Raw genomic sequence first — 25,058 nt, 5'->3', positions numbered from 1 at the left:
TACTGCAAAGAAAAATACATATTTTTATAGGCATGGAAAAGATGCTACAGAACACAGCCACATGCAATATTCCAGAACAATTACAATTTCTTTGTTGTGAATTCTAAAACCAATCATTAAAAGATACTTGAGTATCCAGTATTTTCTTTAGATTGGATAGAATTATTCTTACCTTGTATTATGAATTTTTAAAATTATATAGGTGTATGGAACACATATATGTAAGTAACAGAAAAGCTTTCCTGTTAAAAAGTTATAAACCAATCTAACTGGTGTGCAGCATTATATATACTATGTACTGAAGTAAGCCAATTAACATTTTTAAAAAATCTCCTAATTAAACAGACTTTTAGAATGAAAGTTCAGTGCAAAACTGTGAACAACCTGTATTATAGCTTAAACATACAAACAAGTAATTAATTAAAAAAGTTAATTAAAAAAATTAAAAGTTTCAGCAGCTAAATCAAAGCCACTAATTAACATTTGGGAAAAAAGGCCAGTTGGAAAGTACTAAACCAGGGCATCAGTAATCATTCTTTCTTTACTTAATTCTATCATTGTATTTTACTGTTTTAGTCTTAAGTATTCTTTAACAATAACACTGCAAGTGGAATACAAGATAGACCAATAAATTTCAAATAAAAACCTAATAAAATAAAATCAACAATACATCCTTGGTTCATTTACTATCTTTGTTCTGCTTAAAACAAAACTTTAAAGTCAACCATAAAAATCCTGTTAAAGCATAAAACTAGAGGAATATAGTCCAAGGCTAGAAGGTCAGAGTTTTGATCATTTAATTCACACTACCTTGGTTTTGTAGAAGTAAATAAATCAGTGTTGCAATGAGCAAAGAGCACAGGAGCATTTAAGAGGTTTTTTTTTTTTTCTTCCTTCATGAAGTATTATAAAAACCTACAGATGCTGCTTAGCATTTATCCTTAGGACTGCACTCAAATTTACTAAAACAACATGAAAAGAATGAATTGAATGGACAAAGTCTAGCACAATTCAATTATAAGTAAATGGAAATTCTCTAAGAGCTAGTGGATTCATAAGGAAAAGTTAATTCTGGCCTCTATTTAAAAGCACCCAAACAAAACAAAAGTCCCTTCAAAATTATGTAAAAGGAGTACTTCCCTGTCAACATTTATATTGCTCAGCTCTGACCCCAGCATTCTTCTTTTCCAATAGTCTTCTGCGCGGAGCAGGTAAGGACCTTGGGCTTGTCTGGATTGGACAAAAGGAGGCTGAGGGGCAATCTCATAGCTCTCTACAGCTTCCTGAGAAGGGCAAGCCAAGAGGGAGGCGCTGATCTCTCCTCTCTGGGATCCAGTGACAGGATGCATAGGAATGGTTCAAAGCTGCACCCAGAGTGGGTTAAGACTGGACATTAGGAAGCATGTCTTCACCAAGAAGGTGGTCAAACACCGGAATAGGCCTCTAGAGAGGTGGTCAATGATCCATGTCTGTCAGCGTTAAACAGGCATTCGGCCAATGCCCTTAATAACATGCTTTAACTCTAGGCCAGCCCTGAAGTGGTCTAGATGATTGCTGTAAGTTACTTCCACCCAAAATATTGTTGTATTCTAGATGTGTTCTCAGTTGTGAAACAGTCAACAAGGTGGCCTTAGAACCTCCTTATAAATCAATCACGTCATAAAAAAAATTTTAGTCTGTCAAAATTCATGACACAACACCTTCATCTTGTTTTCTGACTACAAAAGGCTCTGGAAACGGATGAATTACTGCTGCTGAGCAAAGATCAAGAGAACTTATCCATGAGATATGATCACAAACAGAGAAGCATACGAACTGCAGAAATGAACTGCCCATAAACAGGCAGTTTAACATGGACAAAAGTCAACCCACATGAAGAAAATACCTTAAGAAATCCACTTAACAATGCTTCTATACATGCCCAGAAAAAAGAAAACTTTACTACTTTACTCATAGCTGTCACTGATCAATCTCTTAAATTTTGATAAGAATTTTCACATAAATCAAAATTGCACAGAAGGAAATCCAAGTGAAGATATTTTAATCCCAGATTGGTTTTATCTAATTTTCTTTTCACTAACATTTTTATTATTTTCCTGTATACATAAAATGAAAGAGATGCAAGTTTTATTAGATTTGCTCATAATTACCCTTTTACAAATAAAATGCAACGACAGTGAACCAAATGAGGTTGCCTTTTTCCTACCTTAAGATCTGAAGAAACAGAACTGCCCCAAACAGTGTCTTTTGGCAAAACAGGACTTGTGCTTTTCTCTTCATCTGATGACATTCTGCACAAGTTAGTCTATAAAACAGTAGAAGCTGAACTTCATTTTTCAGTGCCAGTATGAATACTGTATTTTCATCAACATTCCCCTCAGAAAAAAGAGATTCTACTGTAGAAACTACATTAACACCCACGCTGTAGGCTAAACTGATTGTACATTTTCATTATATAATGCTAGGTAGGAAACTGCCTGACCCAATCCATGCTCAGAAGACTTCCACTGACTTAAAAAAGAAAAACAAACCTACAGTGGAAGACCCAAAAGCAAGAATATAAGTTTTCTTTTATTTTACATGGATTGAATAAGTTTAATACCTAATGCTTCATGATAAAAAAATTCACATCAATGGTAAATGAAATACATTGTTAGAGAAAAAAAAAACAAAACACCAAAACCCACAAATGAAACATATATCAAGAATAACTGAAGCCTTAATTCACAGATACATTTCTGTGTCAATCTCTCCTTTTTATTCACACTGTATTTTTTGGAGATTAACAGCTTATTTCACTACAAAATTCCAGGAGAGTGCTACAAGAATGACTCAGTTCCTGTATGACTTTTTTTTCCCCTTGAACTACCTGAAGTACTTCCCAAGCTGCAATGATGCCCTGAACACTCCAGCTCAATAACCTGAAGCCCTCACTTACTGGTCAACATCACTATCCCTCCACTTTCTCGACACTTCTTGCCTTATAGGCCCAGGAAGACACAGACATGGAAGAACAGGTAATGCTTTAGATTCTGATAATGTCAATCATTCTAGCATTTTCTAAGCAAAATAGTGAGGTATTCTTTGAACATTTGGGAAGCAGATGATGTAGAACTGAGAATAAACTTGAAGACTTTCTGAAAGATGTATGTACCTTTTAATCTACAGCAGCCTTGTAAAGGTCTTTCAGTGAAGAACTGAAGCTCTTGTGATGGGGCTTGGTAGGGTTCTATCTCTAGAACGTATGGGGAAAATCCTAGAATGTATGCGGAAAAAAAGAACTCTGAAGGGTATTTGGGGGTAACGGAAGAAACTACAGAATGAGTGGGAACTGAGTACTGAGCAATGTTATTTTGTTAATGAATGAATGGCAGAGTGATATAGTTGGCTGATGCACATGTAAAACGATCACCAGACACATTGAGCGGGGAGTTACCAGCCGAGAGTAAGTTTGGGAAGAGGACCACCATAAATAACCAGAAGAACTGACTGCTTGTAGAATGTAGCAAACAACCATGCAATGAAAATTTATTTTTAGAGAGACCTTTAAAACTATTAATTATTCTCAATTGTTTTTTAAACAGATGCATTTTCTGACATGTTATTTTTAGATTGCTAGTTGTGTTGTCGTTAAATTGAAAGGAATAGCCTCCTTAAGCATCATCATAATTTTTCAAAATGTCATAAAACTCACAACAGTTCTCTATAATGGAATACAGATGGAAATAGTCTTTCTGTTCTGTGAGTTATTCTTGAGGCTGATTCTTCCTAGCACCACAAAAGCTCTTTGCCACAGGTATCTGCACCATTCAGAACGGCAAGCTTGTTTCTGTGCTTAAGATAGACACTATAAAAATGGTATAAAGACAATTTTAAATGCTGAGATTTCCTAAAGTCCAAGGTTCAAAAGACATGATTACCATTGCTCTCCTTCCTGCTGAGCCCTAATATACTGACCATGGTTTTTATTACAAAATATGAAGCCTCGGGGAGGTTTACTAAATACTTTTATTGCTGTATATTGGTCTGTAGATGAAATACTACATAGATAAGAAATACTACCTTCCTCATCTCTTCCATTTTTATTGTCTGCTGCTTTGATAATTTCCATTTTCTCCTCCATCCCAGAAATTACTCCCTATTTGTTCCTTTGGCTTTGGCCTCTATACCTAATCAAGTAACTATACTAGCACCCCTTTAGTCAATATATTGTTTTAACAGCCAAAATACAGTTCTTCACTAATCTTAAAAAGTCAGCTTCAATTCCATATGCCTTTGCACTCATATAGTTTATCAAATTGTGGGTCCTGAATACCCTAAAAGTTGTGGAGGTATGAAAATGCGCATGCTTTGGGGGGTGAGGGAGGAATAGGGAGGCTAACATAGCACTTACAGGAATTAAAGCTGTATTTACAGCCATACAAACACCGTTCTCTTCCCTTCTCAGTCCACTTAAAAAAGTAGTAAACTGCAACAAATTCTCCAGAGGAACAGGAAGGCAAATGGACTTTCATGTGAAGAGAGATGAGTCCAAAGAAGCAGAAGAGAAAGGTTTCTTCAAAAAAAAAAAATAAATTGTCTAATAACTTAAAACCACTGTTGTGATTTCTATTTTCAGGTTTTTGAGATCATGCCCTGACACTCATTCTCATGTATCTAGTTCTCTGATTATCACTGAAACTACTCTTAAGTTTTGTGGTCTTCCGAAATTCAAAAGCCTCTTTCACTACAAGTGATGCTATCTCTCCACTCCACACCACTTTGTCTTCAAATCTGTAACTGCAGTTTACCTGTTTGACATAATCTTATAAAATTACTCACTGTCACCTCAAGCTCTCTGTATTTGCCTCCTCTTCCCATCCCTTTATGTTCGAGCTTTCCTCATGTTTATTTTGCCTGTATGTACCTCTAATGCTTGTGTCCAGAGCCTAACCTTGCAATTTGATTATTGCAACATTCCAGTGAAAATCACAGTAAACCTACAATTCTAAAAATCTGCTTAGGTACAGAACAACAGACTGGATTACTACAATAACTTAATACACTTCTTTTAATCCAGTGTTTACAGACATCATTGCCATGTGATCTCAGTGAACAAGCACTAAGTTTAAGAAAATACTAGGTAAGTTTCTAAGAGAGAAATTAAGATATTAACTAAGACACCATCTCTGAGTCAACAACATGATTTACTAGCTGAAAACCACTATATGGTCAGAGAGTGACAGGAGCATCTTTGTGCTTACTATATTGTTCTATTATTACTTGAGCATCTGCCAAAACACATATCTGGCTTCATTAAAGAAAAATTCCTGTTAACAGCAGTAGTTTCTTCCAAATCGTAAGTGTACATCTACAATGTTAAGACTGCTGCTCTTGGAAAAGGAGACAATTATAATGATCTTTGGCCTGACTCACCATGGCTGCTCCAATCCTTAAGTTTTGAATCACCTGAGATGTGCTCAGGATTTTTGCTTTTGGGTTTATGTTTGACTAGAAGTGATGCTTTTCAAATAATTTAACAGTGCCCTCAGATAAGAGGGCTCAACAGCTATTAAACAGAACTCCTCAATCTTCCAGCAGCCACAAGACATGCTATTTCCCTTTCACTGTATCCCCTTGCAAAGCAGCACTGCTCAAGTCCACATTTTTAAGCTTCTCACGGCAGCATCTCTATAACCACACTACAGCGACCACCGCTGCCATGTCAACTAACAGTCAGGACGCGGCAGTCCCGCAGACACCTGGGAGGCACAGTCAGGTAAGCACATGGGTGGAGGGGCAGGTGGGAGCACAGTTATTCAGGTGAATAGGACACCTTTTTACAGGGCTTTTAAGGCAACCAGCTCAACTACCCGGGGGCAGGAGGTGCCCACAGACTCCCTTAGTGAGTAGTGGCAAGCTCGGGCGGGGGATGAGAGGGGTTGCCAACGGGTACCCCGCCGGGCACGACCCCCATGTTCATGGGGCCGGTGCTGTGTCAGTCACGGCGCCCCCGGCCGCCCCCCACCGCCCCTCTCACCTGCGGGCACCCGCGGCCCCGGTCCGCCGACCGAGGCGGTTCAAACTACCGGACCGGAAGAAGCACGTCTTTGATAGGCTCAAGGCGCGCGTACAAACTATTCTCCGATTCGGCAGTTTGTCGGCAAAACAGCCAATTAAATTGCTCGCCCGGGGATGGGGGCGGGCCAGTCCCTCCCACCGCCGTCCTTCTTCCGCGCTCCGGCCGCTCCGCCTCCCGCCGCAGCTGCCTGTCAGCGGCTGCCGCTCGCTGATTGGCTGTCGCACTCCCGCGGCCGGTGCGCGGGCAGCCCCTGGCCGTTAGCGCAGGCGTGAGCCGTTGCGCGCGGGGCTGGTCGGTGTTGAGGTGCCGTTACGGGCGGGCGGAGGTGGCGGGTGTGCTGCGGCGCCCCCTCCCGAGCGCCATGGCTGTAGTCAATGGCCCTGGCAGTGCGGGGAGGCGGGGGGGAAAGGACCTTGCTAGCCTAAGACGTTTTTGCGGGAGCTGGTGTTACCCATGTTGGAGAATAGCCGCTCCAGGGGCGTTCCTGTGGAGAATGGAATGAAAACCCCAAAAAGTGGATTCTTTGGTGGAGCAACTTCATTCTTCAGTGTTTCCACCGATGCTAATTATGAAGCTAGGAAATCTCCCCGGGTACGAGCTTTAATTAACTTCTGTAGTGATGCTTCAGACGGAGCTCTGGGTTTACAGTTTCCACCATTTCTCTCCATTCCAGCCTTTCTATAAAGCCTTTCATATGTAGACACACTAAATGAATTCAGCTGTGCGTAACACCCCATCTGAGGCAAAGCTGCTTCATCAGCAGCTGGAGCAGCATCTTCAGTGTGATCCCAGAGAGAATTGCTTTTATTGATGTAGTCTCAGGGCTATAATAGAAATTCAACACTAAGTTTCAAAGATTTTCAATCAGGAATCAAGGAGTGGAGAGTCCTCCTGTTTGTTCTTTTTCATTTACCCTGATACCATCTCAATTGTTCTTTCTGTAATGCAAACTGTGACGTAGAAAATCTTTTCAAAATCATTTACAGAACTGAACTCTAGCTACAGCTGTACCATCTGGTATACTGGAGCCACAGATGTCCTGGTCAAGCTCCACAGTATGTAAATATACCTCATACTGCAGCAGCATTTTGTCTGATAGTATGAGAAAGTTGGCATAGATGTCAAATAACCTAACATCCACAAAATTGTAACTTATAATTTGCCTTTTATAAACCTTTACATGTTTGTCCTTCTCTGTCTTAGCTCCTATCTTAGCCAAGTGCATGCTCAGAACTGAACAATAAACAGGCATTTGGTCATTAATTTTACAAGCCTTGGCCTCAAAAACATCCTTGCTTTTAGCCTTGACCATAGACAAGTTAGAAACAACTACACCAAAACATAAACACAATGGGTTTTGTTGTCATAAACTGCATTTATTGTCTGAGACCTAGGATGGAACCTTCCATTTTGCAGAAGTGACAAGCCGTGATGCACATGGGCTTTATTAGACACTGGTTATGACTGAAAACAGGAAAGTGGATAGATTCAGTTTTGATCCCAGTGGGGTTTGAAGATGAGTTTCGTTCCAGGATACTGTGAGGTCTCCAGGCAGGGGATGGAGCTGTTAATCTGCAGAAAAGACTGTCTGGTCACTGTTCTTGTGGGGTATATTGCATTTGTTTAAGAATAGTTGTTGCTTTTAACTGCAGCATCTGATAAGGTCTGCATTATTTGATGAGCAAGAACTGCAGCTTGTGTGACTTCTCATTATTGTGCAGTCATTCTGTTTCATTAAGGCCTATGATGACACTTGCTGAGGTTAGTTTCCAGAAAAACAGAATGGAATGACTGCTTTTGCTGATTATAGTAAGGCTGGATGAGCAGATGTCTTTGGAGAAACATCTTTAATTGATTTGGTTGTAGGTATCTCTAATAGGGTCTTCAGTATCAGTTAGGGTTAAATTTGAGGTAAAAAAGAAGTGCATTTTGTAAGGTTTGCATGAATAGGAGGAGCACTGGCCTCACATCTTGTCCTGGCACCATTTCTTTTTTTTTTTTTTTTTTTGAACACTAAACTGTACTTGTCATGCAGCTGTAATCATATCTTGGTGACCAGTGCCTATACCAAAGCAAGGCATAAGCTATTTTCCGTTGCCACAGCTGACTGTTCTGCAAGGTCACAGCTGAAGGAGGAATTTATAATAAACCAGAGTATTCCTGGATAAAAGGAAGTAGAGTTTTTACATGAATTTGAAGGATTGGACCACCCCTAAATTCTAAAATAGAGGTAATGAGGAATAACACAGTAACTGGTCTGAGCTGGCCTCCATATGAAAGGCCACAAGGCGCAGTGACATTTGCAGTCATGAAACATGACAGGACATCTGTTTGCAGGACTTTCTCTACATATATCTCTAGTATTTAAGAAGCAGTATAGTTAAAAGTGAGAGAAAAGCTCCTCCAAGAGCAATTTTAGATCACTAAATCCAAACAATCTTTTCTGATCCATGTAACTACTGAAAATCAGCCTCCAAATTTAGGTACTTATTTGGTGTTTGAAATAAGGTCATGTGAATGTAGAACTACTGTAATGTTTTGAAATGCTTGGCCACATCTAACTTTTCAACAAGGCTTATGTCTGGTGCATGTAAGTGAAACAGGACACAAGTTCCTTGTCTTGGACATAGGGAGATGACGTACACATCTGTCATAAGCACATATGCTCTAAATTGAAGAGGTGTGAATTTGATTAGGTGGACTGTTCGTTAGATGAGGAATTGGCTGGATGGTTGCATCCAGAATGTAGTGATCAGTGGCTCAATGTCTGGATGAACACCACTGACAACTGGCACCCTCAGGGGTCTGTACTGTGACCAGTGCTGTTTAATATCTTCATCAATGGCATGGACAGTAGGATTGAATGTGCTGTCAGCAAGTTGATACCAAGCTGAGGGATGGGAAGCTATCCAGTGGGACTTGGGCAGGCTTGAGAGATGGCCCCACACAAACCTCGTGAGGTTCAGTGGGGCAAGTGCAGGGTCCTGCACCTGAGCTGGGGCAATGCTCGATATCAATACAGGCTGAGGGGATGAAGGGATTGAGAGTACCTCACAGGAAAAGCACTTGGGCGTACTAGTGGATGAACACAAGCCAGCAGTGTGCACTTGCAGCCCACAAGACCCATCCTATCTTGGGCTGCGTCCAAAGGAGCATGGCCAGCAGGGAGGGAGGTGATTCTGACTCTCTGCTCTGGTGAGACCCCACCTGGATACTGCAGCCAGCTCTGGAGTCCTCAGCACAGGACAGGCATGGACCTGATGGAGAGGGTCCAGAGGAGGGCCACAAAAATGATCAGGAGCACCTCTCCTGTGAGGAAAGGCTGAGAGAGTTGGGGTTGTTCAGCAAGAAGAAGCTAAGATACGGGTAGATCCTATTGTGGCTTTTCAATTCTTAAAAGGGGCCTATGAGAAAGATGGGGAGAGATTTTTTAGCAGGACTTGTGATACGACTGAGGGTTTTAAACTAAAAGAGGGGATTCAGGCTGGATGTGAGGAAGAAATTCTTTACAGCGAGGGTGGTAAAATACTGGCACAGGTTGCCCAGGGAGGTGGTGGCTGCACCATCCCTGGAGGCATTCAAGGCCAGGTGGATGTAGTTCTGGGCAACCTGATCTAGTTCAAGATGTCCCTGCTCATTGCAGGGAGTTGGACTAGATGACCTTTGGAGGTCCCTTCCAGCACCAACTGGTCTATGATTCTATGATCATCTGTTAATGCTAATTTGTATTGCACACTGCTGGTGTAAAAAATCTGGGAAATCTTTCTGCATAAAATAGTTTTTTAAATACATGGCTGCCTTTGGTACATAAGCCTTTAAATATGTGTTTTCATTCTTATCTCTTTGGGGAAATGCAGACATTTGAAAATTGAAGAAGATTGCAATGGGTACTCAAACCAGTCTGTGATGCAAACATCTACTGCTACTTTGTAATTAAGCGCCTAAAAAGCAAAGGAGATCAAATGGTATAAGGCTGATTACTAGTACAAAGAGGTAATTGTAGATACAGAGCAATGAAATGACAGTAATTACCCGACTCCCACACTGTGGGTATTATGGAGTTATCTGATAAAAAATTCTGTGGAAACTTTCTGATTTTGAATTGTATCTCAAAAATACCAGTAATCTTTAATGTTGGATTCTATAGAACAGTAGAACATACAATTATTTTCACAGGGGGAAGGAGATTTTCCCATGCTTTTATGATCACATATGTTCATATGCTGCTCTAGCCAAGCAAATGCCACAGCAGTGATTGGAGCCAGGCAAAGGCTGGTACTGTCATGTTTTTTTTGCAGGAAATACGGAAAAGGGAAGCAGGAGGAAGGAGGTTGAACGGATATAACAGCGTTAGCACATCTAATTACAAAAGGTCATCTTTGTTCTTTGAAACGGTTTTTGAAGGACTCAAAATACAAAGTAAACATAGTCTAGCTTACATGAAACATTAATGAATTTTTAGTGTTATCTGTAGTTCTGTAGCTTGTAGAAAGACCTTTTCAATGTTGTGTTTTCTGTTTTTTCTCAGTATCTGTTGTGATTACTGTGATGGAAAAGCAGATGCTTTGTAGTAAGTTATGTGTGGATACTGGACTGATTACCGTTTGACTCTGCCAGGTTAAGTATTTGTCTGTTTACTGTGTGACAAGGTCTGTCTCCTCACGTGCAGTGTTAGATGCAGCTATGGCCTCTAGGTGGATCTGTGCCTTGTACGGTAGAGTATCACCATTTCTCTTCCGCTCCACATGTCTCTGACAGAAGCATTGAGCGTCTGAGGTGAAGGCACAAGGCACCAATCTGTGTCTTTTGGGACTTCACAGTCAAAGGACTGTCATGTTATGCCTACTGCCTTGTGCAGTGGGGCCTTTGTAATTGCATGATCCAGGACCATTCTCTGCCCATCATGTGAACTGAAATATTAGATATAGCTGATTGTCAGATCACCCGTTTCAAGACTCACATTAAAATTTTTTGTTCCAACTGAAAGAAACATTTTTCAAAACACCAGTATTTTGTATACAATTGAAATCCTAATTTTAGACAAAAAAAAAAAAAAAGTCTAACGTTACTGCACATGAGCGCTGTGGCAGTGAAGTTTGATATATTTTGGAACCTTCCAGCATTCTTTTCTTGTGATGATGATAGTAGTAACAATAATATCCTCTGAATATTGAACGCCTCAGTGCAAAAGGGCCCTATTTTCTAATATCCCTCTCCTCCATTGTAGAATTGGTTTTCTGACTATGTCATTTGTTATATAATGGTTAGTGTGTATATCAAGTATATATCCTTTTCAGAGAAAACATGTGAATTAGAATCAGTATTGAGAGATTGAAAATAGTCTGGAGTCTAGTATCTGCTATGTCTGAAAAGACATTCTCCCATTTTTTTCCACAGACACATCAGCTGATAGCTTGACAGACACTTACAAGACAGTGTTGATGAGCCTGTACATGATACATGCCTACTGAATGTATTCATATATACTTAAAAGGTTCTCCTAGGGCATCTGGATTTTTTCACTCAAGTAAGCTTTTCCGTGTAATGGTCAGTCTTTTCCCCATGAGTAACAACCTATCATGACTAAAGTTATGAATAGATTTTACATTAATTGCAAGAAAGGTTTTTCTACCATAATGACTTACTGGCATTTTAGATAAAGATTTTCAGTTGCATGGAAAGAAGTGCTTCTTTACAGTGCACTGAATAATGATATATTCTCCCGTTCTTCTATGTAGAACACTTAAAAGCAATACATTGTTTATATATTTTAAATAATCATAATAATTTAATAATTACCAGAATAATTTCTGTTACAAACTTATGAATTGGGAAAAAATATATATAATAAAAAAAAAAACAACAACAGAAACCACGAAAAAAACCCCAACCAACCAACAAACAAACCCAACCCCCCAAAAAAATCCCAAACCCCAGTTTGATAATGTTTCACAATGTCATGGATACTCTGCATAAGCCAAACCAGCATTGTAAGACACGGAGTCATGACTATATTCCTGCTATAAGAAACATTCTTGAACTGTCCAAAAACATCTGTCAGCAATTTTGCCAAAAAGCACCTGGAATATTTTTGTAGAAATGCTAACTTCTCCTTTTAAACTGTAGAGAAACGGTGATCCTCTTCTCACAGGAAATCAAAAGATCAGTGTCCCCAGAGACCTTTCAGTGTCAGGGTGCACATGTACAACATATTTGTGATGACGTATTCTGCTGCAGGGGCATGAGGACACCACTGTGCTATAGGGTATTGAATGACTATAAAATGCACATCGACTTCTTTCAAGACTGGCATTACGGATGCCCATAAATCTGCTACTGAAAATCACATCTGAAGAATGAATATTGGTTTTGTAATAGTTCCTCACAGCAGCATATAGAATAGCGTATTTTAAAGAAAGGGAAAACCATATTTCTCGTATGATTTTATAAAGGAGTATATAGAAAGCAACTGGCAGCAAGTAAAACCATTTTTTTTGGAAATAAGGAAAAGGTTTTCCAAGCTTAACTATATTCACAATCTGATACTAAGGAAAACACTATCTTTATAATTAGCAATTGTGAGCTTATTGCTGTCTTTAAAAAAATCTGTGCACTGTACTTGCTTTACCACTTTTAAGAGGTCCTTTGCACAAAGGAGTACTGGGCAGGTAATTTGAACAAGGTTTCCACTATAAAACACAGATCTGTTTGTTAAATTATGTGCAAGAAAAGCTTGAAATGATTAATGTGAGGCAGACTTTCATCCTCCCTCTAAAAGCAGCCCACTTACATGAGTGATTGTGTAACAGTCATAAAATTTCAGCATCTCTTCAGCATCTTATGGCAGGATCAACATGTTGATTGTTGACAACTGTAAACATGTATATTTGCATTCGTGCTTGAATGCTTCCAGCTCCTTTGCGCTCTCTCCCCGTTCTGAGGCCAAGTTCTGCAGTCCCACTTCTTGCCTGCTCCGCATCATGACAGTTTTTTTCACCAGAGCGGATTTCTTTGCAAGACGTGAGTCAGCAAGGAATGTAGCTGACGGCATTGCCGGGATGGGTCACGCAGAGATGTGCCTCTGCTGTGACGCAGCCTTTGCTTACACAGGAGTCAAGCCAGGGTTTTACATCAACTCTACAGCAGGTGGCAACGTATCACGCTGCTCTGCTCGTGAACTGTGTTAAAAGAAACAAACGCCTATAGTGTGCAGCCGTCTGTAGAATTCAGCGAGTAGAGGAAGGAGAAAGCAGCTTTAGATGTTGAATCATTTGTTCATTGCCTGATTCCCCGGGTACTTTTTTCAGCTTTAAAAAAGCATTGCTATATTAAAAAGCCCTGAAAACTCTCCAGTCAGATTGAGATGTTCCACAGGAGGTATCGTGACATTCAGCTGTTGGATAGCTCTCTGGACATACCCCAAGATTCTGTGTGTACTAGGATGAAAATATATTAGGTTGGAGCTTGAGCTTACATTGCTGAAGATGTACAGAACCATCTCTTGTCACTGTGCTTGCTAGGTTGAGAATGTGGCAAATGTCACTTAGTTTAGTTCCTGTCCCTTAGATCACAGCACAGATTATGACCAAGTGTTTTAGATATCTTTTAAAGTTGTGAGATTTTCTAGAATTTGAGGCTTAGTGGAAACTTTTGCTCTTTTGACAGTCAGATTCTATACTGATAAAAACGACCATTCTTGATTAGTCTTAGAATCATGAATGTAGTAGCAATATCCTGGCTCTGCTACACCTTTTCATTTTGGAAACCAGATTAAGTTTTTCTGGAACTTGTATCATTATTTATACTACATTGTATAGTATTAATGTTGGCAAAGATCTATGGAATCCCATCAATTGAAAGGAAGAAAGTAATTTAATTAGACAGTTTAAGAGTGTACACTAAAGTTACCTTTTTAATTTTGGATTTTAATTTTGGATTATTGACATTCAAAATATATAATGACAGTTTTTCCTTCTAATTTTCTTTAACCTAGCTAAAAAGAAGTTATCTCTGCTAATAAAGAAAGATTCCTAATCTGGGAAGGACTAGCACCCCCAATTCAGACTGTAATAAAAGTTTGGTTGCTATTAAAATGCCTTTCAAACAAGTGTTCAGAAAGGGTGTCTGTCTGTGTATGTCTGTGGCAGTTAGGCTGAAATGTTTTGCTCGGTATTCATCCTGCTAACTTGAGGCCTTTTTATTGCAGACATCTTTAAGGCTATTCATTCTGGATTCCACTTATAGGTGCTTAAGGGGCATCTGAGATAGCCTAGTCTGAAAAGTCTTTCAGTCTTTTGTACTTAGCACAGAAACAAGTGCCTGCAGGGTTCAGCTGATCTCATACATTTCTAAAAGGTCAGATGAATCATACCACAAAAGTGCTTATCTTTCTGTTGTGACTATAAAGAGGGTCTAGACAACTAGTTCATATAGCTACATTTTAGACATTTGCATTTGCTTAGATGATTCCTATCTTTTGAATTTAATTGCACTTCAAATGGAACTACAGACTCTCAGAGGATTTGATTATTAAACCCTAGAATTTGTTGGATTGACACCCAGATACTGCAAGCCTGGCTTATATATTGATCTGAGTAATTCTAATTCATATTTGGAGTAAGTTGACATGTCTCCCACTGCATCAGGTGAGAGATGAATCTGATAAGGCCTGTCTAACTGTATTAACATAATAAAAACAGTAAAAGCAGTGTAAGGGAAGAGTCTTTGTTAAATGTTTAAATGGCTTATTCTGTGAGGTTTGCACAACAAATATAAGAATCAAAACGTAGCTGTGGTTAAATAAAAGTTTGTGAATTATGTAAAATGCAGATAACAAGTAAACTGGCAAATGAGACATGGAAGACAGTATTATAAAAGAGAATACGAAGATGAAGTGTATGTGAAAGAAATGATATAGGCAAAATCAAATCCATGAATGTGAACTGAAATTAAGGGAATAAAAGTGCTTATTGAAATTTTTGCAGCCCTATGTGAAAGAAGACAAGAGGACAGGGAGGAAGGTAGGGGCATAGGTGTAGATAAGTGACAGCATTTTAGGTAATACAGCAAAAGCTTTGGCATTGGGGTGAAGTCAAACAGAAACAGTGACAGGGTGGAATGTAAGCTTGTTCAGAACTACTTTAAATTAATTGATTTATCAGCAAAGTCAGAGGCTACTGTTCTGGAAATTGTGCAAGAATAGCTGGGTTTTAATTATTAATTTTTGGAGACCATATGGTACCACGTGCAAAATTTTCTTCTTTAAAGGTGACTAGCACTGCAGGGTAAAATAAACACTGCCTAGCACTCACAGACCATCTCTGATTATCTTTACAAGATGACAGAGACAGTGATTGGAGGTTGAGGTGGCAAATGTGTCTAAATACAATTTTATCTAAAATGTCTCACGATGCATACAAAAACACCCACAACTTTGCACATAATATGTTGGATTTTGAGCTGTCTGTCTTCTTTCAGGAACAAGGTCTTGAGTTTAAAAGAGATTTTAGAAGACATGAGTTTGGTACTCAACCATTGTTACCCCTTCCTCTTAAAAAAGCTACAGTCAAACTGGAAGAAAAGAAAGGTAAAAAGAGTAACCAAAATGTGAAGTGGCTATAAATAAGAACAATTAGGCAAACCAGAGTTCTTCAGCCTAGAGAAAAAAAAAAATTCTATAGAAAGGTAATTGAGGACTAAAAACCTCCAAGTTGAATGAAGATGGTGAATTAGGATTTCTTATTTACTCTCTCTTCCAATGAAAAAGCTGGAGAGCACCAGTTGAAGCTAACTGAAACTTCACTCAATGCAAGCAAGAAGATTTGGGTCTTCATCTTGTTTTAGCATCTGTAATATCTTTTGGAAGAAGCTCCACAAATTCCATCAAATTTTACATACCTTCAGGAGAAGAGTGGACAAGTTCATGAAAGGAAAATCCACCAATACCTATTGAATACAAAGACATTATCTCTGATTGAGGAAGTCCCAATGTTGTGTATTTGTGGAGGTTAGGAGATCACTAGGGAGAAATCCCACTATGTGCCATATTGTTCTCTTTTTACTTTGGGTTCTCTTTTGGAGACAAGATGCTAAGCTTGATGAATCACTAGCTTTGCTTTGACTTAGAATCACATTTATGTTAGAAACAGTGCTCATTGTAAAGAACAATGGATTGATTGTGTTAAAATAGATTTATAACAGAAGTTTATAATTTATATTGAGGTTTTTTTTTCAGATAAGTGTATGAAATGCATCAGATTTCATTTAAGGTAGAGTGAATGCTTTATCTGAGTGTGAATTACAGTTGTTGCTACTCTCTTTTCAAGAGTGTCCTTAAAAAAAAAAAAAAGCTTTTCCAATATGTTAGTCCTGTAGCAAAAACCATGAAGAAGTGGTGTATGTGCCATCCCTGGAAGTGTTTAAGGCTAGGTTGGAGAGAGCCTTAGGCAACATGGTCTAGTGTGCAGTGTCCCTGCTCATGGCAGGTGGGTTGGAACTAGATAATCTTAAGGTGCTTTCCAACCTGAAATATTCTATGATTCTGTGATTCTATGATTCCGTGTTTCTATGGTAAGAGTATTAATGACAAAGGGGCAGGTTACTTTTAATTCTGCTATCTTCTGGTTTTCTTCCTCAAACATATATATTTTGCTTTTGTTTTGTATTTAGTTTGCTAGGTTTTGTATAATTTGCTATCTCTGACTTGCTTTAGGTGAGGAGCAAGTGTGGTTGTGCCAAACCCAAGAGCATTCACTTACTGTTTCCCATGTTCACCAGTGCGTTTCTTTTCTGTTTATGGAATAGCCTGTCTACTCAGTAGTACGAAATCTGTGGTAAGTGCTGCAATCACTCACATTTTCCTGCTTCCCTTCTTCAGGATTGCAGATTACACACTTTCCAACATTTTATATGGCTACAGATTACTCTTCAATTTGCAGGAAAGAACAGCACACCAATAAGAAATTTGACCTGGAAGAAGAAAGGAAAAAAACAGATGTTTGTTTTGATGGTGTCATGGCTTGACAGGAAAAAGACACCTCATCCATGTAATTAGAATTTTAACAGGATTTTTGAATGTGTGAACTTCAAAATAGCTTGTGTTACCTGCCCTACAGTCTTCTATCTGGTATGATGTGAAAATCAGAAGTGACATACAGAAATCAGCATTCAGTTGAAGGTGAACTGCTTATATTAGATTACATATATCTATTAATATAAATACAATAATGTAGAACACCTTTAAAAATACTAGATTTCTCTACTATCAAGCTGATGCCACTAAAGCCTATGTGGGAATTACTTTTTGCAGTACTTGGAAACATACCACCCATCTGTAGGCAGGCATAAAGTTCTCCCAGCTTTCTTTTCCATTATATAATTAACCAGTACTCAAAGTTACGTTGAAAAAGAGTTTTTTTCAGCAGGCAGCCTGCAAAAATAGCATATCAAGAGTCTTTGTCAAAGTGTGCATAGTCATCAGTTACTGAAAAGTTGTAGTAGGAAAAAGACCATTAAAGAATGCCTCAAATGGATGAGCTCTTGTGTTGAGTAAGTCTTACTGTGTTGAAATAGAGGTATTAGTTCCAGTAATGTATCTGACCAGTACAGTATAGGTATGTGTTAATGCTATTCTTTTTTGGGAATACAAGTTGACTTTGATGGGTAGTAGCTGGAGGCAGGAGGAAAAAGTGAAGGAGATGCAGCAACTAACCAAACCTCTCCATTTAAAGGAGAAAAAAAAAAACAGGTGCTCCATTTTTTTGATGCTTCCAATTTAGAAGACGTTGTAAACATTTGGTATGAGATTCGCTTGCATAAATTTAGCTATACAATTCAAACTTACATCTGAACTAGAAGTCAAAAATCCCTTTTCTGTCAGTGGAGAGAAACATACATGTCTAATATGTGATTTGTTTCATCCTAAAGCAGAAATCTAAAACCTGTTACAGGACTCAGGTGACGAGTTCAGATGCAAACATCTAAAGTTAAGTGGCAAGTATTCCATTCTTTATTGGTGTAAGGGTCCCCCTAATTGTGCTGTTGTGCAGGACATGGAAGATGAGTAGGAAGAAAAGTTTCTTTTTCAGATTTGAGTTCTGGAGACACAATGTTTGTGATTTTGTTTTTATGAGAATGTTACATTGGGAGATTGATCACTATAGCTTCTTTTGCTTAATGCAGTCATAGTTGCATGTAGACTCTTGGAAGGGGGAGACAGCCTGAAAAGAAGTATAAAAAATTGCTCTGATGGTGTCAAAACCTCTGCCTAAGCAAGAAGCGTCCTTCCTGTTGGACTCAGTCTGTATCCAGCTAGTGAACTGTCAATACAGGCTGCAATAATAAACACCCACACTTGTGATGTGCATATGTGAAGTTGTGTAGTGCTTTTGCACTGGTGTGATTCAGGGGCCTATAAGGAGCTGCACAGATGCATGGAAAGCTACAGCACCCAAATCTCTAGCAGGAGATGTGTAAAGAGGGGAACGAAAGCTCCCAGATGAGGGGTGTGTGCTTGTAAATACTCACAGGTCATGTGACAAAGATGTGCACATGTAACTGTGTTCATTTGTATGTGATTAGAGCTTTTTGGGAGGGTTGTTGTAGGAGGTTGTTTTTGTATGTGTTTATTATAAGCATTTCATATGCATTACTATCGTGGTTTATTAACATTTTGTATGCATCTAATGTTGTGGTTCACTTGTATTGCTGAATCTTGAATATACAGCTCACTGATTGCTGGTTAATTACATGTTGTTAATAAATTGATTAAATTTTGATTTTGATGTAAACTGAGCAGTTTTTCCCTGTGATAATATATCATGTTTAGCAGAAGAACACTGAAGATACTGGTACCGCTGCTATGCTGTAAGCGCAGCTGTGGAGTACAGCACCACAAAAGAGAAAACAGTTTTTTGTGGTAGAGTAATAGCGAAGTTAATAGCTATGTGATAAAGAAGTTATCGGTTTATGGTAAGATCTTACCAGTTTCTGAAATCCCTACCACTGAAACTTTTAAATTTTTGCCTATAGATACAATGACAATATCAATAAAGGTCTTCATTTTGTATCAGTTAAATCCACGTAAAACTAGGAGCTTGATTAAGAAACATAATTCAGGAAAGAATGATCACAATTCATTCATTCTGACTTGAGTGAAAAGGGAAGTAGAACAAGCATTACTGATGGTAATTAATAACACACCAAGAACATTTTCTGTGAAACACTATGTAAAGTGCTGCATTCTAGAGTTTTATGATGAACAGGTTCCTCAAAGACAGTCTTGATCAAAACCTTGGAAATAAAAGAGATAACTGAGTAATATTTGGAACCAATTTTCCTTTAGTTAGATGACATAGTTAAGATATGTTTCAGTATTTCTAACAATTTCTAGAGGTTGTATCAAGTTTATAGGCTTTAGTTTTTAAAATATTACAATTTTAACTGATTAAAGCTTTAAACTTCCCCATTTGAGATACTATGTGTGAATATATTTTTATCTTAAAGGGTTTTGTTAAAAAGCCCCAAAGTTATGTGTACTGTAAGCCAAGACTGTGATCTGTGTTGAGACTTTTAACATACTTTGAGGAAATCAGGCATTGTCTTGGTGGTGGAGTGCAGCTGCACAATCCTTGAATAGTTAATTTTTTGTCATTAAGACATCATTTGCAAGATTTCATCTTAATTATCTTCTTCATGTTGCCTGATACTGCAGTTTTATCTTTTCAGTTCTTACAAAGATACTGGTGTGTCTTGAAAAGAAAATTTTTCTTTACTTCTAAAGGGAGCAATTGAAATGTGATATTAAGTAGATTGCATAAAGACTCTAACTAACTGGTGGCCTTGGTAACCCTTAAGAAAACTCACATTGTTATTCAAAAAGTAGTTTTTTGTTCTTTTTTTCCAGTCACTCAGGTGTAACATTGCATCAGTGCAGAATAATTAAGTATTATAATCACTGGTATTATACCGCAAGAATGTATGATTTCTAGATGCTCTCAGAGTCCTGTTTGGATTTCTCTGTACTGAATGCAGATTGGACATCAGATTGTCAGCTCTGTAGCTCATTTTATTCCTTGTATCTAAGGGACAATTTTAAATATAGAAGTCTTTGTATGTTATTGTATAATCAGAGAGAGGAGTTTTGGCTAGCCTTGCAGTGACATGGACTTCTCAATTTTCTCTATGTTATAATGACTATATATGTTTCTAACATCAGGTAGGTGTGGTTCTCTTTTTGTGTACATAGAAATCAGGATTTCCCAAGATATTCCAGCCTATCCATGCTAATATTTGTTAAAGAGAAGGATCAAATTTTCCTGACAGAGAAAATAATTGGCATTAAGGAGTTCTGGGTTGTTGCTTGATATCCTAATGTTTGTGCAACACTTTGAAATCTTGCTAGAAAATACATGTACAGCAAAATATCCCTATTAGTTAGAAAATCATTATGCATAATGAATTATCAGATCCAACATACTTTTTAATCTATTGTCTTTTTATTTACTCTTTCTACATTCAGGTCATGAACACCAATCAATGAGACCAGCAGCTCAACAGAATGAGAAATGGTACATTTAAAAGGAGAACTTAGTGAAACCAAGCAAATACCTAATTCTGCTCATGACTGGGAAAGCTACAAGGTACATGGATTCTTAATTGCTGACTTTGAGAGGCATTAACTGTTCTGTTCTTTTTCTAAGCTCACGTAGAAAGCTACATTTCTAATGCCTTAGCGTGGATCCTGTGTTACAATTTGTTTGACTAATTGATTTATTACTATAGTACGTCTTCCAAAAGCCACATTTTTTCCTATTTTACTAATGTCTGGTAGTTGCTTACCTTAACAGAGCAGTGCTTATGTAGTTAATTTCACCTCTAGAAAAGACTTCTGTAGTGCCAGACCATCTCCAGAATATTCTGATACAGGCTCTCCCAGTAGACAGTGCTAATGTGATGGTTATACTTGTCAGGTTTATTATGATTATTCAGTTTATTGAGGTTTTGGGTTTTTGGTTTTTGTTGGGTTTTCTTTGGTTTGGTTTGGTTTTGGTTTTGGTTTTTCTTGAGGTTACATGAATTTTAGCATTCATATGAAGTGAATCTTTTTTCATCTTTTTGTCTGATCCCAATTTTCTTGGCATTATACAACACATATTATTAAAATCTCTTCAAGTTTGGTCATTCGGTTGTGTTGCAGATTTAGCATGTGTCCTCCCCTGTCTGCATAAATTGATAGCACTGTGAATTCTCTTTTGGATTTCATAATATGCACACAAATACAGATCCTCTGAATGTTAGTGTAGTTTACTTTGTGTTGTCATCTTTCCCAAAATAGCTAATATGTAAGCACCTGAAAATGCGGTACTGGGAGGAATAAAGCTTAAAATTTTTAACATTTTATTTGATAGCCTATGTAATAACTTGTTTGTTTACCAATTCATTTCATATAATCTTGCATACCAACCAATTTAGGATTTTGGGACCACTTTTGTGGTTAGGATTTCTGTGTACTTTGAGGATATTTTTGAAGGCAGCTTTTCTTGAGGAGGTATGTAAAACATCAAATCAATTTTTCCAGCACACATGTTGTTACATATTTTGTAAAAGGAAAAAAGTGAATGAAGAAAGGGAGTGATGATGGCACAGGAAATGATGCAGTGATAAAAATACAAGCCTGGTCAAGACGAACTTTTGAGGTAGCCTTGTATTCCTACAACTGACTGGTTTTGATCATGGTTTAGTATTCAAATATTGTTTAATGATGAAGTAGTTAAATACCATTCACCAGGACTGTTGTTGGGCTTTAAGAAACTAAGAAATTGAAATGTAGAGAATTGCAATGTTGCAATTTTCAAATCAGCTGTTAATTTTGCATGTGGCGATTTGGACATGGTGACTACAAGATAAGCAAGAAAGAATTGGATGAAAGATCCTCCTTTGAGGATAGGACTTCATGATGTTTTTCTTCAAAAGTGCTGAATGCTCAGGTTCTTTCAAAAGCAGTAGAAGCTGCAGGTGTTCACTACACATGGAACTGAACAGTACTTGTGAACTTGCTTGTCAGCTAGTATTATTGGATGCTTGGAAAAGTTTACTGGTCACAGGCATTCTCTTCCTTCACTTGTGGAGAATAGCCACTCTTTAGCTTTACAAATACCTAGTCATAAAGTCTTTTGTGATTGAACTGTAACTTCCAGAGCTTGGCCAGTAAGATTCTTAGGGATCTCAATGCTTTTCATCAGGAGCAAGGTTAGCTAGCCCAGTGTCATTCAGCCTAATAATTTTTTTAGTTCCTGTTAGCTTCTTCGATTGTGAGCCAAATCTCTGCTGATATAAATACCTGTAGTGGAGCAACTGGCTGTGGGAATAGCCAGCAACATATATCTGTGTGTGACAATGAACAGCAACTGGCTGTGACAAGACTCAGACCTGGGATTCTTTTTTTCTTCTAAACAGATGTCATTGCTGGGTACTTTTTAATTGATTCAGTCCAATTCAACAGAAGAATAGTGGAAAAAGGTGCTTTCAGACCCGAAGTCTTGGATATAAAAAGACAGTTATACTTTGAGGTAATGACACATGGAATTAAGATGACAAATTATACAGCATGAATGTGGGTAACACCATTTTTGCAGAAATCTGGAATATTTGTACAGCAGAGCCAGGGAATGCTCTTCAGAAGTCCTCAGAAATGTCAGCCCAGAAAGCAGTTTCTAACTTTTATGTCTCTGCTGCTCTTTTTTACAGCTTAACTTCTTGGCATGGTATTTCCATTTTTCCTAGTTACTTAAAGATTCAAACTTTCTTAAAAATTCAAACATGAGTTGTGGTCTCAAGTCATATGCCACTGGGAAGGCTGAGTGAACTGCTTTAACCAAAAGGTCTGATGATAATGGAACCCTTAGTTCATGAAGCCTATCTTCTGTTTAGCACAGAGAAAATACAGATAGTTTTCTCCTCATATTAGGTATTGTAAAGTTAAGGGCCTGGACTCACATAAGTGTTGATTTGACTGGGTATATGGATTGTAAAAGTCTAGGGTTAATTTGTGTCTTCAGTTGCTTTAATATCTTATAACTGAGATTGTTTAAATTTAAATTAATTGACTATTTTTCATTGAAAAGCATACAAATAAATATATTATTTTTAACTTTCTGTTTATCCAGACTCTTTTCTTACAGCAATTTCAGCATTGTCCTCATGACCATGCTCACAAGCTATGCAGGAACCAGACTACAAATACTAGTTCAGTTTTGAAAGCCCAGTGGGATCTGTGTGTCCAGACAACCCAGTGGCTTAACACACTGCCAGTTCAGGTATGCATTTTCTTATTAGCGTTAATGTTTCTCTCCCTAAGTGAGACTCTGAGAGCCTCACTAAAAGTAGGCTAATGCCTGTATGTGAGCTGAAGTGTGCTCTCAGTTGAGATCTGCAGAAGAAAAGGCCAAATCATGCCTGCATTCCCTAAAGCCACTCTCTGCCCTGCTGGAAGTCAGTAGAATTAAGCTGGCACTTGGATGTTCCAGAGATTACCTGACAGAAATGTGAAAAGGAAAAAACCAAATGAAGTTAGGATGTCTGTACACTGACTGCAATTCTTTCTAATATCCTCTTTCTTCCATTTTTGATAGGGAGAAAGTGACTTGGAAGTTAGTGATGTAACATATCTGTGAGCCATTATCAATCTCACTGGGAAGATCTGAGAGTTCTTTTCCCTTATCTTGTAAAGAAGTGCATCATAGTAGTTAGATAGGAAACAAAAACCGGTAGGCAATCATCCCTTGTAGAGCAAAAAAACACTGAAGAGGTTATAAAACAAAAGTAGACATAGCTACTGACTGCTGAGGTAGTTTATCCTATATATTCAGTTTTTTCCAACTTTGGAAGTAATAAAATGTTACATTTAAATTGTTGACATTAAATAAGTTTTGAAATAAATCTGGCAAAGAAACGTGTTCTTGACTTCATTTTGTCCTGTGGAGACAGCTAAAATCTTTCAGGGAAGCCCTTCTGAGATTCCAGCCCTAGGGATGTAAGATGTTTGGCACCACAGCCAAAGGTAATGAACTGAAAACACAAATAAATAATGTTGTTAAAGAAAACTGTGCAGCTGTGATACCCCTGAGACACTGCCTCAGGGAATGTAATCCTCTCTTGAAAAATTAGGGAATACTGCAGTACTTTCAGGTCTTTTAACAAACGCAGTTGACCATAAGATGGTGCAGTACAGGACATCTCAAGGATTTTTGGTTGTGAGCAGTGATTCTAACTATTGGATTTCTTCCTAGAAGTGAAGGAACTGGACTTGATGACTTTACTGAGGTTAATTGCCTTTCATGGTGGATTGTTAGAATTTGACCTACAAAAACTATTCTTCTAAAAATATATGAAAATAAGAGGCATTATGTAAATAATGGAATAAAAGGAGACCTCTACGTAAATGTAAGAAGGAAGGAGATTAAATAATCATTGATCTTAGAAGCATCAATATAAGCAAGAAAAGACTAGACAAACCAAACCAGAAAGTAAATAAGAGAGGAAAAAAAGGATATGGAAATGCAGTAGTTTTATTGCTGTTTTGTATTACCTAACACAGCTTTTCATTTTCTTTTATACTGGAAGTACTGTGTGTTGATAGCATTTTAATAAAAGTTGTTCCTTTTTGGTTTTATGGAGAAATAGAGTAGATTTTTCTGTAATTAAAAACAGCTGCCACAGAACTGTGCTTAAGAGATGGGATTGGGGTTCTGAGAAATATGTGATGATAAGTGAGATAACATTCATAAGGAGGAGAACTTAGTAGAAGCTTTGATTGAGGTGAGACATACTCTCAATATGTGTATCTTACACCAATTTTGACATTGCCACTCTAGAAAATAAATCTGACCCAGTTTGGGGAGTATGTGGAGCCTTACAGAGCTGCAATGACTGGTCATGAGTGGTGTAACACTGTAAGTTGAGGAAAGAGTCATGTGAAGTCACTGCAGTGGTACGGGTC

The 25,058-nt window shown here is 38.1% G+C and overlaps 1 protein-coding gene and 1 long non-coding RNA gene across 8 annotated transcripts in view; one reads left to right on the top strand and one right to left on the bottom strand.

The window, feature by feature from the left end:
* The window catches only part of POC5 (POC5 centriolar protein), a 28,957-nt gene extending 22,704 nt beyond the window's left edge, over positions 1 to 6,253 (bottom strand). For 3 of the 7 annotated variants that reach the window (XM_062612376.1, XM_062612377.1, XM_062612379.1), the window contains exon 1: positions 6,020 to 6,253. Coding sequence is in view for 3 of the 7 variants with exons in the window: in XM_062612375.1 (XP_062468359.1) it covers positions 2,207 to 2,290 (84 nt within the window). In the remaining 4 variants the exon portion in view is untranslated. Of the gene's footprint in view, positions 1 to 2,206; positions 2,318 to 6,019 lie in introns of those variants that run through there. The other 4 variants (XM_062612373.1, XM_062612374.1, XM_062612375.1 and 1 more) reach the window with 3 other exon arrangements.
* Positions 6,254 to 6,472: 219 nt separating this feature from the next.
* LOC134160346 (uncharacterized) lies at positions 6,473 to 23,993 on the top strand. Its single transcript, XR_009963520.1, has 5 exons — positions 6,473 to 6,652; positions 11,459 to 11,588; positions 20,580 to 20,700; positions 23,227 to 23,376; positions 23,692 to 23,993. It is a non-coding gene; the product is annotated as an uncharacterized LOC134160346 (long non-coding RNA).
* The last annotated feature ends 1,065 nt before the right edge of the window (positions 23,994 to 25,058 follow it).

Source organism: Pezoporus occidentalis, unplaced genomic scaffold (genome assembly GCF_034315485.1).
Source record: "Pezoporus occidentalis ecotype Australia unplaced genomic scaffold, CSIRO_AGI_Poc_V1 ctg16, whole genome shotgun sequence".
NCBI classification, from domain to species: domain Eukaryota; kingdom Metazoa; phylum Chordata; class Aves; order Psittaciformes; family Psittacidae; genus Pezoporus; species Pezoporus occidentalis.
The sequence above is the reverse complement of the archived record's forward strand: the minus strand, read 5'-3'. Positions and strand labels throughout refer to the sequence as shown.